This window comes from Phaethon lepturus, unplaced genomic scaffold (genome assembly GCF_000687285.1).
Source record: "Phaethon lepturus isolate BGI_N335 unplaced genomic scaffold, ASM68728v1 scaffold52979, whole genome shotgun sequence".
In the NCBI taxonomy this organism is placed as follows: domain Eukaryota; kingdom Metazoa; phylum Chordata; class Aves; order Phaethontiformes; family Phaethontidae; genus Phaethon; species Phaethon lepturus.
In genome coordinates, this window is record NW_010565108.1 from 8,953 (window position 1) to 24,613 (window position 15,661).

At 36.5% G+C, this 15,661-nt stretch overlaps 2 protein-coding genes across 2 annotated transcripts in view; one reads left to right on the forward strand and one right to left on the reverse strand.

Moving 5' to 3' along the window:
• SPATA1 (spermatogenesis associated 1) overlaps positions 1–8,148 on the forward strand; it is a 15,985-nt gene extending 7,837 nt beyond the window's left edge. Inside the window, exons 7-13 of the mRNA XM_010295069.1 lie at positions 1,537–1,662; positions 1,813–1,873; positions 2,869–2,986; positions 3,769–3,894; positions 5,707–5,876; positions 7,105–7,203; positions 8,041–8,148. Coding sequence (XP_010293371.1) covers positions 1,537–1,662; positions 1,813–1,873; positions 2,869–2,986; positions 3,769–3,894; positions 5,707–5,876; positions 7,105–7,203; positions 8,041–8,148 — 808 coding nt within the window. The remainder of the gene's footprint in view (positions 1–1,536; positions 1,663–1,812; positions 1,874–2,868; positions 2,987–3,768; positions 3,895–5,706; positions 5,877–7,104; positions 7,204–8,040) is intronic.
• A 2,465-nt stretch (positions 8,149–10,613) lies between these two features.
• On the reverse strand, positions 10,614–15,423 carry CTBS (chitobiase, di-N-acetyl-; the record flags this gene model as incomplete). The annotated part of the gene is made up of 6 exons (XM_010295070.1): positions 10,614–10,799; positions 11,681–11,842; positions 12,546–12,643; positions 13,257–13,428; positions 14,062–14,270; positions 15,285–15,423. Coding segments are annotated over 6 exons (966 nt in total), but the record flags the coding sequence as incomplete, so codon positions are not given.
• Positions 15,424–15,661: the final 238 nt, after the last annotated feature.

Genomic DNA, 15,661 nt, shown 5'->3' on the forward strand with positions numbered 1-15,661 from the left:
CTGATTAATTTGTCTAATCATACAGAAAAAAAATTACTAAGCAGCTACTGTAAAGATGGAGAATAATGGAGAATAATGATCCCATAATTCAACAGCAATTTTAAATGAAAAAAAATTTTGTTTTTTCGTCTGCTTCATACATATCATCAGTATATCAGGGAAAGCGTTTATTCATTTCAACATTAATTGTCATCTTATCTGTGGCTACATTACTACCGAACAGGAAGGGTTTCCTCCTCTCTCTCCCATATAATGTTTATTTATATGCTATTGAACTGTGGCAGTCCTAAAACTGAGAGGTGAGAGAACTCTTTGAGAAGATTACAGTAAAAATAGTACAAAAATATGGAGGGGTTTAAAGCACACATTAACTATCCAAAAGTTCTGTGCCAAAATAGAAAATGTTGTTTAGAAGAGATCTGTTAACTACTACTTCCTTTAAAATGGGGTATCTTATGGATACTGAGGGTCATTAAGTCCCTGAATGGTTCTATAATGTTCCTAATATTCCTAAATTTTTAGTGATTACAAAGAAAGAAATCACTGACACATTTCAATTGTATTTGAATGACTACTGCTATATTAGCATCAAAATTATAACAATTGTTTTTGAGGAAATACTGTTGAAAGACAAGTCATATATATGTGCAGAATTTTACAGTTAATGAAAAAAGTTGACCTTTATTCTAGTGCAAATTTTTAATGCGTAATTATTAAATGAGGCAATATTCAATTTTTCATAGGTATGGGCACCTTATAGATTTCAGTTACAATGGCTTTCTGGATACTTGCCCAGTATTTTCTGGATACTTTATTACTTTGAGTAATAAAACAAAAATTTGGATATTGTATTTTTTGAGACATGTCTGGAGGATGTATTAGAAAAGGCTTTCAGGGGTGACTTTTCAGCAATTTCAGTTGCCAATCATAATCTGTCAAAAATAGCTTTCTCCCTCCATCATCACGTTAATTGATATTAACTATAAGACCACTTAATATACAAATATATATGTAAATATATAGCTAAAAGTTTTCCATAACTTTATTTTGAATGCTGAAGGATGTAGGATTTTGTAGTAGTAAAATCTTGTCAGCAATTTCCTTTTGAAATATTTATTTTATATATTTTAAAGCAGATAACATTTATTCATTAACATTTAAATGCAAAACATTTTGCTCTCCCTTTCTTTGCTGGCTCCCGTTTGTAGGGTATCTTCAGTCTCTGAAAGCCAGAAAGTGTTACATACAGAATTAGTTTAGGGAAGGTGAAATAATTAAGTGGTTTCCTTATCTGTGATAATGTTTCTTGTACTCGTTACCAGAATTAGTTAGATACAAATTTGCAAAACAAAAATACTTTTTTTTCTTTATTTCTTTCATTATTCACACGGCATTTCCAAACCCCAAAGATAACATTATTTATTGGATTGATTCACTGAATTTCTAATAAAGGTGGAAAGTCCAGGCACTGACAGTCAAAACAGCCTAAATTTTGTGAGTGTGATCTATATATTTTGATCATCGCTATCCTGTCACAGAACTAATGAATGTGGAAAATGACCACCAAAAAGATACCAAACTAAGAAGAGAAAGAACACTGCATGCTGGAATTCTTAAAATAATGGCAGACCAAACCACAGAGTATGTATGCAAAAACCAAAGGTTAGTAAATAATGATTCTGCTAAAATAATAGATAATATTAATTCATAGCTAGAAACTTATTTTATAGACTTCAAATAAATGAAAGAAAATGTGGAAAAAACTCATTTCATTACATGAATTTTCACTTGCTGCTTTGATTTTATCTTTAGCTTGCAGCAATACAGAACTAGCAAGTCTATAGCTGATCCTGGTAAAAAACTGGATGATCAGGTGTGTTTTTCAAGTTAACATATTCTTAGTAATCTTGAGCAATAAATGTAGTCCTCCACTTAGAAATAGTCTAATTTAATAAGACAGGTAACTCATTAGAAATATGAAATACTCAAATGTAGATTTGCGAGTAATTGAGAAAAGTTAATTCATGCACTGCTACTTAGCAGATTTGCTAATGAAAAATCAGTTGTATTTCCAAACAATGAAATAATCAGAAGTTACACCTCTGGTTATAATTTATCAGGAACTACATATGCAATAACCATTTCACTCTTATTAATGTTAGCTGATTTTTTTTTTTACAGTTTCTTGACAGTAACATTTTATTGTTTTTACTGGTGACATTTTTATAATTTCATATTTCCTATGGGATAAATTTGTCTTCTCTCAAGCCAAAAAAACTATAAAAACTATAAAATCCTTTAAAACATGGATGTGACATAGTCATAGTATCAGAATAAGAACATATTTAGGAAGACTCAGCACCCACATGCAATCATACAGCATAATAGCCATCACTGTTAACTGTCACCTGTAAGCTCTTGTGCAGAAGTGATTGTAGTGGGGTCTTACGAAAATAATTAAATTGAAAATCTGCTATTATAAATTTTAGCTTAGAAATTGGCAGTCCAGGTTTTGTAAGCAATGAGCCAGATGGCCATTTTAAGGCCCATTATTCCTGGTTTTGCATGGGAGTGTCAGTAATTTGTGGGATTATGGACATGGATAAGAACAAGTAGCAATAGTCCATGTTTTTGTCTGCATGTTCTCTGTGATGTAAGTGTTCAGTGTCTTCTGTGTCCTGATTTTATGTTTTATTTGCAGAAGTCCAGCTGTTTGTAATTTAGTAATCGTTTGTACTGGTAACAGAATTCAAAAATCTTATATGCAGAATTCAAAATCAGCCCTCCCGTTCATTCAGGGCATATGACTAATGTAACTATTCTGAATTATGAGTTATGTACTTACAGTTGTGTCTTTTGACTCTACAGGCAGATGAAAACAAGCAAAATCATCTTACTTGTCCAAGAGAATATACTTTACCTCCTAGTCCACCTTTTCTGGCGCTTTCTGTAAATCCAGCTCAAGTTCCTGCAATTCAGGCAGCAAGTGAGTATAAGATTCCAAGAAATTGCAGGCAAGTGAACATTTAATCAAGAAGGAGTAGTTAATGAAGACAGAAATACCTATACCTACTTTATGAAAGAATTTGTACATATATTCATTCACAGTATTGTTACAAATTTTAATTTGTGGTTGGAAAATTCCAGGCCTTTATAATTGCATAGAGCATGGCAGGTTCCCAGTGCTAGAAAACTCATCTTACGGACTTGGGGATGGAAGGAGAAGAGGAGGTCGGTCAAATGAAATACTGCTAGCTCAAGTGAGAATGTAGCAAAGAAAACCACTAGTAGTATTGCAGAGGATCCTACACTAGTGAGAAGATAAGGGATTGACCTGTTGTTGCAAAGTAGTGAAAGTTTATCTTGCCTATGACCAGCTGGAGTTTAAGGAAAGGTTTTGCTACAGTTTATATCACACAGTATTTTGAGGAGGAAATAGTCTTTTGGAGGCTTTTTCAAATGTATGCAGTGAATATAGGTATCTTTAATATATAGTTTTAGTGATACATTGTCTAGGCATATAAAAGTGTGTTTACTTGTTTGTGTGTGTGTCTGAATGCCTGGATGCATGCTGTATTTGTCACTTTTTTCTAATACACCAGCCATTCTTAAAAGTTAGAGATAGTTTATTAAAATAGAAAAATTTCTACTGCCTGTTCTGACAGAGCTTTTGGCGTGATTTATGATGGGTGCATTACAAAAATCTTGATTGATCCTTCCGACTTACAGTATCCAGATGCTTGCTAAGTATAATTATAATATCTTTAGAAAACAAGATGGTAGAACAGTTGCAGCAAATGAAGAAAGACAGAAGGCACATGGAAAAAACTAGAGAAGAACTGATCAAAAAAGCTAAAGGGCTACTGGAACAAAATAAGCTGAGGAGATACCACGGTACACTTTTAATTTATTTTGGAATTTGGAATGATTGAGAAATGACACTGAAACCAATGTGAAAATGTTGTCTCCTTGTCAGTGAGCTTACGGAGGGAGCAGTTTGCTAAACAATAGCTCCGAGAAGGCTCATCTCTATAACAGCATGCTGGAAAGATTCAATGTTTCCTTCCACTTTTTTTGTGGCAGTCTTATAAATCTAAAAATATCCTGGCTTTTATAAACCATTCAGGTTGTGTCCCATGTATGTACAGTGCCCAGAGAGCTATCGCAGGCCACTGTGCTGTTTGAGGGCCAGGGCAGCTGACATATTCTAAACCTGCCTTTAGCTGGTGCTTACAGAGTTTTTTACTGTGTTGATAGGGCTTCTAGTCAAAATGCCAGTGTAATACTCTTTGTTCCTCCTATCCATCTAATGTGCCTAAGTTTCTGCCCTGGAAGTTACAAGCCTGTCATGACAATCTTGACAACCTTGTTTTTTAACAAGGTAAAATCTCACTGAAATCCCAAATTTTCTTCGTAAAATTATTTTCAAGTTTATACTTCAACAATCCTCACTGTTACATTCCCGTTATAGAAAGATGAGGTTTAGTCACTTTGATGTTTTGAGAGCATTCTCAGCTAAATCACTAGGAGTCTCAACTATTATTAGTAGCTTTATTGGAAGGAGAAGACAAGCCAATCCTTTCAGTTATTCTCTAAGAGCACTCTGCAACATGGTGAAGTTGTATTTTAAAAAAAACAAACTTGGGTACTTAAAGCAGTGAATCTGTAGTAGCATGGAGCTGCAAGGCAAGCTAATTCACCTGGCTGAGATAAGCCCTAAATGGCTCCTGCATTGTCTTAAATTATGTTATCCAGTTAGGTAAAATAAGGGTTATTTCACAAGGATTCAAACAGCTTCTGCAGGTTCTTTAAGAAGCGTTGCTACCTCTGAATTATTTTTATCAGTCATCAGACCTGTAGGGTCTCATAGGTAAGTGCATTTGCAAACATGTTTCTTCACAAGGTATGAAGGGAAGAGCATATTCAGTAGGTAGCGTGATCCAGCCTATATTTAATATCCTCCTAAGACTGCCGTGCTGACAGTCACTCTCAGTAACGTACCATACAATCCTCCAACAGCTGGGTTCTTTTTGGTAAGTTTCCGAGAAGCAGTTGTCCTGATTTACTGAAATATGCCTTGAAAGAAGGAATCTTTTAAGACCCTTTGCAGACTACTCAAAGTATGTGGCCATAAGACTGCTGCACTACACAAGGGGAAGTTTATGTGCCAGCTGTTGATAGCACATTAGCAACATAGGAGGAATCATAGTTAAGTGCAAAGGTAAGTAACCGTTTCCCATAATCTTGGGACTTCTGTATAAAACAAAGCTGTACAAAATCTCTGTCCCTACAGAGCTCAAATTTTGCATAAATCTATACCGCTAAATATTCTGCTACAGTAAAGCTGTGGACTTCAGACTGTGGTAAGCATACCAGTCTTCACAGGTCTGGAGCACTTACGGTGTAGGTGAAACCTGCAGAACAGCCAGGCTGAATTAAACTTTGGTTTTGGACCTTGTGTTCTATCTCAGTGGATAGATAGAGCCTTTTGTTGCAGGTAGTTGTGTGAAAATTCAGTTGTATTTATAGTGAATGTAATTTTAATTAAGATTTTCACTGACGGCTTTTTTTAGAGAAACCTTTTGCCGTGTTTTAATGTGTGCATTGGCCAACTGAATCTTGTGAGACCAGTTAGTCATTACTGTCTTCAATAGACCTTAGGATGAGGTCAACAAGACCAAAGTGTATTATTGTTTTCTTGTGTAGTTCGTGAGGAATGGAAGAAGAAGTACTTTGAAACTAAGAAAGCTACGGTTTCACTGGAGGATGCTTTAAACAAACTGCGACAAGATTTAGAGCTCTGCCACCAGAAATTACTCTTGCAATTGGAAGCCAGAGACAGCCGAAAGCAACCAAACAATATGACAAACTCCAAGGTATTTGCTTGTATTATTTAATCTATTTGCACAGCCTTTTTTTTTTTTATAAAATATAAATTAAAGTAACAAATTCATCACCAACCAATGACTTGTAAACTAGCTTTAACAGCTAAATATCCCTCAATGATCTGAGGTATATAATTATTTCAGTCAATTCTTCTCAAAAAGACTGAAGAAGTGCTTGAGTCTGAGCATTTGGTTCTTTCTGCTTTGTGTTTGTACAACATGCTATGTGCAGTGCTGTGGCTGGCCTCAGTCAGGAGGAGCTGGGGTCTGGGGACCAGATCCTGCTGTTGCTGGTTTGCCTCTTCCACCAGCTTTGTCCTCACTGGTGACTCAACCCAACAATATGGTGATTCCTCAGTAGCCCCCAACTAGTCTGATGGCCCTGGCTGTTTTTTTCTTGCATGACTGTGTACCTTTCCATGCTTTCTCAGTGGTCTGAGTCAGGGTTACACCACTGTGCAGTGTCAGAGCTGGAACTTGGACCCTTTTACAGAGGCAGCTACACCCCGGGGTGGGGAGAAGCTTACAGCAGGAGCTTGGTGATGAGAGGCTACAGGTACCACTTAATGACTTCTTGTATGGGCAACTTTATCGCATCACTTGCTTCAGCTGGCACTTCAACAGCATTTTTAAAGACCTGGAACATCAAGAGATTACCACCACACCTCAGTTTTACTGACTTCAAGGGACCATGGCTGACTTACATGAGCCGAGTATCAGAACCTACCTTTTGAAAACATTAATTTTAGTTTTACACGTTAATTCAAAGACAGACCCACCCACAGCTACTGCTGAAATCATGTGCTGTATAACCAGGAATTTATTTGCACTAAACATCACATGAGTGTAGCAATCTCATCAATAAACAAAGTGGTGCTAAGTCTGTTAGAGGAAAAAAATATTATTTGAAGTATGTCTTTTTATTGTAAATGGGGAGTAGCCATAAAAGATAATTGCAAAACAATGTGCTATTACTCAGGAGATCTGGATCTTAACTTCCCAAAGCAATAGGGAGTGGAAGAACCTCTGCACCCAGCTGAAGGGAGCTGCAGTCTCTACAAACCAGAGACAGCCCAGCATGCATTAAGGACTGGAGGAAAGCCGAGGAGTTGGAAAGAGTTCAGAGGATTGTTTTGGAGTGGTGAAGTAACACCCAATGAATGAACAGATGCACTAACTCTGCATGTCATGTTTTGTTGTTGTTGTTTGTTTCATATAGAATTACACAATCATCCGGATTACTACAGTGCAGCATGAACTCGATCAACTGAGGAGGAAGCTGGATGATACAAAAATGAAACTCATAATAGAAATTAAGGTACACTGCCTTTTAATTAAAACAGTCAAAATGTTACTATGTATAAAAAAAAACTTAGATCTTCCCAAACATTAAATGATGTAAATATTTGCTAAACAGTTCTTGTTTTATGCTGTTAGTTTTAGTTGTCATTGTAACTTAATCATTTTAGTCAAATTACTCCAGAACACCAGATTATTAGATGATTTTGAATGTATAGCATTCAGGCATTTAGCTTACATAGTTCCTTGGAAGTCTAAGCTTCCCAATCTCTTTCATAAAATTACCATTTCACTCTAAAAGTAATGGAAGGAACATACGTGGGTGAGGCACTGGTCACTAGTAGACTATGGCTAAGAAAAAAAAAGTTGTATAAAGAAAAAAAAAAAAGAGAAAGAATGGATCTCCAAGCAGGCAGGAGTCCTCTTAATCTGCTTTATTCCATACCAGTGCTGCCTATGGCTCCCTTTGGAAGGAAGATGGTGGTACAGGCCTTCACCTTGGATAGCTTTTCAGCTTTGAGTGCTTGAAATAGGAGTCCTCTACATCACAAAGATCGCCCCTGTTTACTGGGTAATCTAGGGTGGATGTACTCGTTATGCCTCCTCCATTGTATAACAAGGAGTGGAAAGAACAATGAATTTCACAGCTGTCTCTTAAAAACATGAAGGTGAAGTACAAAACAAAGTAGTGCTAGAACTAGGCTATCCAATTAGACATGTAAAATTTTAAAGATGAAAGATGTATCCTGTATTCAGCCATCCTGTATAAAATTCAATCTTAGTTATATAAAAACCCATATGCATGTCAACTCCACCTTCCTTAAATCACAGTTCCTTAAATTAGTTTTTTCTGCAGATGAGAAAGCAGGCAATATCTGATTTACGAGCACTGAGAGCAGAACTGACGCAGAAGAAGATTCATTCAGCTTTAATTCTCCAGAAAGTCAGGAATTTAAGAGGATGACATGACTTGAACAACTGTAAAGTCTTCAGAAGCTCTGTAATGTATATAGAAGCTCAGAATTTCAGAGCATTTGTTTGTATATTCTTGAAATTATCTTGTAAAGACATCAACTATATAAATGTCGTAGAATTTGTATACTAGGATACTGAGGTACTACAGCTCACTTCTTTTGAAATCTCATTCTTACTATAAGATTAGTCAGCTACTTAAACATACAGTTTAACCTAGTAACATGTCTAAAACAAAGCAAAGTTATTTTAAAAGTGCAAATTAGTGAATTGTGTAATATCATATTAGTATGCTGATGTTCTTTCATTAACAAAATACCTACTAAGCAAATAAACCTATAATCTATAACCTCCTGCCCCATGGACATTAACCTTCTTCCATAGTTAGTGGAAGATGTAAGCTTTGTCTTGGACAAGCTGTAATGATGATCCTGGTCCTACTTAACAGTATTGCATACTCTGTTTTTCTTTAAGTTCAAGCTCATGCATGTGCTTAGATAACAATTCTCTGAAAGAGTAATCAGAAAGCTCTTCATAGTAGTTTTTTCTAGCTCTCCTGCTTGCTTCTTTGCAGTCCAAGATGTTATTACATATGGTAAAGATTTAACAAAGATTTTAGTGCTGAAGTATTACATTAACTATTAAAACTACAACCACTTTTGCTCAATTCAGGATTGACTCCTACACCCTGTATTTCAGAATTATGTCTTATTTAAGACACAAGATCAGGCACTTAGCTACTCGAAAATCTGAACCCAAATTAAAAACTAAAAAATATTAACCCATGATTCTTGACTCCTACAGGAAAAAGAGTTTTATTATGAAGTCCTCTGGCCTTCAGTTAGGATTTGGTAGCTCAGATCAGCTGCTCAAGAAGACCTCTCAATTTCACAAATATCTATCTATGTATCTCACAGTATTTTAGCATATGAATACAAATAGTAATATAAATTCTGAAGTATCTATATGTCAAATTAAATGTAACCGTTTCTCCTAAAACTGACAGACCAGATTCTAGTGTAGAGCCCTCTGATTTTCCAAGGGATTTTTTTTTATGTGAGAGCAGTAGGTTTTACCTGCTGCTTTCCATTCCCTGTAGTATCAAGCAGTCAGACACTCATGTGAAGTCTTCTAGTCTTCTCCTCAGTAGCCATTATGGTAGTGCTGCTATTCTATGGTGTTTTCCCAGTATAACTATTTAGCAAGGGGGAAAACCAAAAAAAAACACCCCACATGACTACATATATCTAATTAAATAAATGGTTTCATTAATGGAGTCACTTAAGCAGGGCACAGTTGCACTTTAATCTGGTTGTGAAACAGTTCTGAGAAGCAGAGAAGCAGTGTGGGCTGTAAGCGGTGGAACAAGTAAAGCATAAACAGGCAACACGGTTTACCAACCTCAGTGAAGACAGCATTTTATTTAACAAAAAAAAAAATCCTGTAAATACCAGCCAATCTTTCCATGACTACAGATATATTACAAAGCTACACAATTTCTCTAGGTAAATTACTTTATGAAAAGTATAAGCTAGGAAGAAAATATAACCTCATTATTTCAGAGGTTATACCACATAAAACCAAACAACAGGCTACCAAATGAATCTTAAAGGGTGTAGAAAAATACATGTGCAGTTCATTAAATAAGCTTCTGAGTTTTAGTTTTCAGGAAGTAAAGAATTTTGAAATGGACAAAAACATCATCCAAGTCCTCTCCATATTAATGCTTCCTCTTCAAGATAAGATTTTTGGCTTTTGAAACTAAGGAATTTACATGATGCATAAACAGAGTAAAACTGTATTTTCAGTTACTGAATACTCCTTTCTAAGAACAAGTCTGATTGATTGATTGATAAAAATCTTAATAGCAACTACTTCATGTTACATAATTTCTTCAGTCTATAAAATATTTTAATCTCTAGAAGAGTAACCAAGTACAAACGCAAGTTTCACCAAGCTGCATGTAATCAACAATCTGTCTCTCTGGTGTTCTGTGTTTACTCTGATTCAAGAGTGACTGACTTTGCTAAAATGTAGGTTGGGGTGGGAAGTCAGAAAGCTGAGACTGCACCATGTGGCCACAGAATGAGTACTTTCTGCACCAGGCAGCCTTAGCAGAGGACCATTATTAGATTAGACTGCTCCTGTAAATCCACTTGGTCTTACTTGTTAGCAGATACACACTGGGTTCAAGCTTTAACCAGCTTATGGTAGCTGTTGAAAATGAATAAGATGAGCAGATAAGTCTTTTAAAAAAAAACACTGCTAAAGCACCATTGGAACTTTTTGAAGAATGAAAATATGGCTTTGCATACAAAACAACAAGATGAATCTGGCTAGTTATCAAAGTTTTTTGTAATCATAGTATATTTATATAAAGTCAAAAGCTATAATAGTATAAGTCATAACAAAAAAGTACCAATTTTCATCATTCTAAATCAAGGGTTCACATAATTCTTACAGTGTCAGGGCTTGCCACATTGCTTCAGTTTGCTGTTCCGCTATGGTTTCCCTGGAATAGTCAAGACTATTTCCATTCCACATGCCAATGCCCTTTAAACCTCGACGTTTCACATACGCTGCTTTTAGAGAGATGCTGTGCGGGTCATCATACCATACTTGGTGGAAGCGACCAAGCGAATCCTAGAAAAACATTTAAACACTAGTGTCAGTATCTACCTATCTATATAAACATGATACATTAAAGTTCATCAAGTTTTCATACGTTTGCTGTGGAATGCAGTGAAAAGTATAATTAAAAACTCAAATAAACAAGCTATGTAGATTTACATAATGATACTTCCCTGATTTACAAATTGTTTTTCAAACAGGACAATTAAAAATCTTAAGTCAAATACTTGGCTATTTTTTTACTTGTCGAATCTGAGTTATGTTAGATGAAAAGACTTAGCTAATTTGTATTTTAATAATTTTTAAAAATACAGCTAAAATCTTAGATAGAGATTAAGTGCTTTTTTCAACAATAAACAGTTTTAGAAGAGGTTGTAAAATTTTGTCAAAGTTATGCTGCTTTTACCTGGTCATTGCTTACAATACCATTTAAATCATCCTAAATGTGAAACTTACAATTATGTCTAAAGAAACAAGATGAAATGCATACTGTGTTGTTCACCTAAGCACAATCATTCATGGACTCTTTCACCATGTCTATGTAGAAACCATAGAAGAGAAAATGCATGCAAGCCACTGGGTTAGAAAAACTGAACAGCATCTCAGAATCTGTTTTAGTTTAAATCAGTCATCAACTCATAAAATACAACAATGAAGGATGGAGCCACAGGATTTTTTTGTGCCAAAACATCCTTTTTGATATGATACAATCTCTCAAGAAAATGGCAAAGTGATAAAAATCTTTATTACTCCTGTAGCCTTCATTCACTACTACATGAAAAAAAGAAGTATAAAACACAAATGGAAGAATCTAACCCTGAAAACTTCATAGTCAAAGAACTATGGTTCATGAATGTTTACTCTGCAACATGGTCTTTTATAGAGACACCTACCTTGTATTCATAAAATGGAGATTTCTGTACCTCATCCCACAGCACCCCTGAAAGAGAACTGTTCACCTGCTTCATTATTGCTCCATAGGGGACCTGACGCCCTGCAGCATCACTGCAAGGAGCCCCACGGAAAGGTACTTTGGAAAGGGAACAAACGTGATCCTGAAAAAAAAAGCAGAAGGTATGAGTTTCATGTTACATAGATTTATTGAACTCCAAAATACAGTACAACCAAGAAAAAAGTCACGAAAGGCACTGGCGTCTCAAAAATGCCAAATCTTCAAGTATCTGTGGCAGACGTGCTATTTGTAGACAAAAGTAGCTTAAAACAGTTAAATTTTGTTTATTCTCTAGTAATACAGGATTGGATGGACATCATTCATCTTACACAGTTGTCTTATCTTTCCCACTTTCACTTCACTCTTCCATTTCTCCTAAGTATAATGTTGTTTGAGACTCCACAATTTATCCATAAACTGCTATACTTTAACAGTCATAGGTTTCTATGGTTTGTTGCACCTAGTCTTTAGACAGTGAGCTTAGTGACTATGCTGAGAAGGCAGATACAAGTGTTGTGGTGCCTTTGGACATCATCTCTTCTCGTGCAGATAACATCTATAGCTCCTTAGTCAAACATAGTATCATGGGGTTCAGGTTCCCTAGGGAGAGATAAAATACCTTGTTTGGTAACACTGCTCATCAGTTATCAGCCAAGCAAAAATCGCTTGTCTTGAGCCCCAGCATTATGCTTTTATCCATCAGACCACAGTATTTCCTAATCCAAAAACAGGATCACCAAAATCTAGCTGCCTCCTTCCAAGAAAAAAATAGCAGGAAGATTGCAGATGAATAATCTTCATCATACCTTAGATAGATCTTGGCAGACATAGTCATAGCCATACCAGGGGACACCCATCACAAGTTTCTTAGGATCAATGCCCATAGTTATGTACTCTTCATATCCTAGTTTTGAAGGAAATACAAAAGAAGATGCATTACTGCATTTTCCCATGCTTATTTATATATTTTTAATAGTAAGTTATATACTAAATTAATAATAAATAATATATATTTATTCTTAGAACTAAACTACAGACAGAGCCAATACAGGACTTCCATGATTCCCAGACAGAGGCTAAGGTGCAAGCTCTTCTTTACCTCCCACCTGCATACTCCTACACTTGCTCTGTTCAGAGCCTAGTAACTGCTCTAGTTGCTCACACTTAAAACCAGCTGCCCACAGCAGCAGTTCACAAGGATGAGAGACCAGTGTTGCAGGTTCTTTGCAAGCCCAGGCAGACACCAGTGCTTTGGGTGCCGTCTGTCATTCTAACACTGTTCTTCACAATTGTGAGGGATACACAATTACTTTACAAGTAACAGCACACTACTACTAAAGGTCTATCCATAGTGTCGTAACGATCTGAGATACTCTTTTCACATTAGGACATATTTGAGCATGCTCAAAAGCCTTAATACAACCAAAAAACTTTTCTAAGAAAGGGCAATCTTTTTCTATCTATTCATGTGAACAAGTGCAAGTGTTCTGACTCCTGGGGAGGTGTTCTGTCCTCACCAGCTAAAGTCTGCAGGTAAGGAGCATTGGCTTTTGCAATACAGTCTGTCCAGATCTGGCTCTGTTCGTCATATGACATCACAAATAAGAAGTCACAGGCATCTGCAATCCCAGTGTAGTTGTAGCACCTTTTATCTATGCATGTTGGAGACCAAGCCACATCAAATGTTACCTGAAGGAAAAATGCACATTAGTATCATGTATGGCACTTAGCTGCTCTGGTTTTCTCTTTGAAAAAAAGCTGTAACTTCTAAAGACAGTATTTTCCAAATGATGCACAGTGTTTAACACATGGTGATACTAATGAACTACAGGAGAAGCTGCTTGGCTCATAAAACAAACACTAGGCAATAAACAGTGAGTGCCCCTATTATTGAATTCAAAACACCAAAGAAATTAAAATACAACATGAAAACCATCTGATCAAAAATATGAAGCATAATGCAAATCCTTAAAACTTTAGTGATGGGTTTCCCAAAGCATTATCAGGCTTTGGAACCAGAAGGCTGTATTTGCCCTGCATTCAAAGATTAATTAAGCCATACTAATAACTGCCAGCTCACACATGGCAATAACATTGTATATACAAATCTCAGTGAAGCCCTCCTTCCATTTAAATTCATACAGGACAAAAAAAGTGATGATGATAGCATATCACAGCTAACACTCATAGTTAACCATTCATGAGATTATCATGCTTTAGATCTGCACAATTCTTTTCATAGTCATATACTAAACAGCATTCTCAAAAATCCCTGCATTTCATAAAGTTAAACAATGTTTGTGTAAAGAACAGTATTATTACCTGTGATCCTGGAATTTCTCTGTGAAAAGCATCTGTAGTTTCTTTAACAAGCGCTGTTAATGCATAATACTCAGGGGAGGTTTCATTAACCTCTTGCTCTATATCTATGTTAATTCCATCCATATACTGTCTTTTTGCAAGGTCCACTTGTTGGGATATCCATGCTGCTCTTTTAGCAGGATCAACAATTTCCATAAGAGGTACATCACCTAGACAATAGGCCTTGAAGAGTTAATTCATATTTGCACCACAGTAATAGTAAGGAGCAAAGGTTTGTCTTTACTAAACCAACTAACATAACCACAAAATAAAAACTCCCCACACCCACTCCCCACATTTTACCATGGTAAAATAAAATGAAGTTAACTTTTTTTCCCCAAGCATAATTTTGAGAACCCACTCAAGAAGAACTTACCAAGCTTCTGAGAGACAGAGGTGCTTAAAATCAAGTTTCTTTTGGATTTTTTTCCTATAATTTTAATCTCCTTACTTCTGCTTAATTTTTTAGCCACTGTAACCTTTCTTGAAGTCAATTTACTTCCTGTATTTCCAGGGAGCCAGAGGGTCTGTGTCTTACTGTTTCAATAAACATACTTTTACATTTAATCTTTGTTGTTTTCCGCATTGTGGTCTTGGACTACCTTTTTGCCTCAACAGAGCCAAAATTTGATTACAGCATGATCAACAAGACGGACTTTGCCTTTCTAACCAGCATTTATACCTACAAAGAGTATTCATGTTTTAAAACTCAACCACTCCCTAATACAGAGGGATTGATTTAAATGAAAAATACTAAAAATTACTTGCAGTCCTTTCCCTTACCGTCTTTCATGTATCATGCATAACATCGAGAACATAAACCCAAACACACAGCTACTACCGGCCTTTCCTCCCTTCCTCCCTGTTTTCCCATAGCTGTGACGTTCCCTGTTACAGAACTTTTATTTCGATGTCACTGGAATGGTTTTGCTATTACTGTGACAGAAGCCACTGCTTCTGTCAGCCACAGGGTATTTCTTTTTAATACCCTGCATACCAGCATGTGCAAAATATTGAGGTATTATAGCCCTGTGTGCATCATCCCCTTATTAATTAATCCTTTTACTTATTTTTAATACTTCGCATACAAGTAAACATGAAATGTCAAGGTATTACAGCCCTGTGTACATTAAGTTCTGGTTCATGTTTCACATAAACACCCACATTTTCACAACATAACCAACCTTTCAGTACTATCCTGGAGCCTTTAGAGTGAGCATAGCACATGAGGTCAGGATCATACTTTCCGAAAGCTGCCACAGTTGTAATTTTTGACCAGTTGTAGGATTTCCAGGTTTCCTTTCCCACATCGAACACGAAGACCTGGAAAAGGGGTAAAAAGCACCCTCATTAGCTCCCAACACTTCTCAGCAGGATGATTATTTTCCACGTCCCTCTGAAAAAAAGGTACATGACTTGTGTCCCTGGTAACCAGCTTGCCTGGTGGCTTCTCTCCGCCAGCTTGCAGGGACGGCGGCCCCGGGCTGCGGCCCCGCTGCCGGGCCGGGAAGGGTCGAGGGTTACCGCAGCGGTGGGCGACCCTCCACGCCGCCGCGGGGCA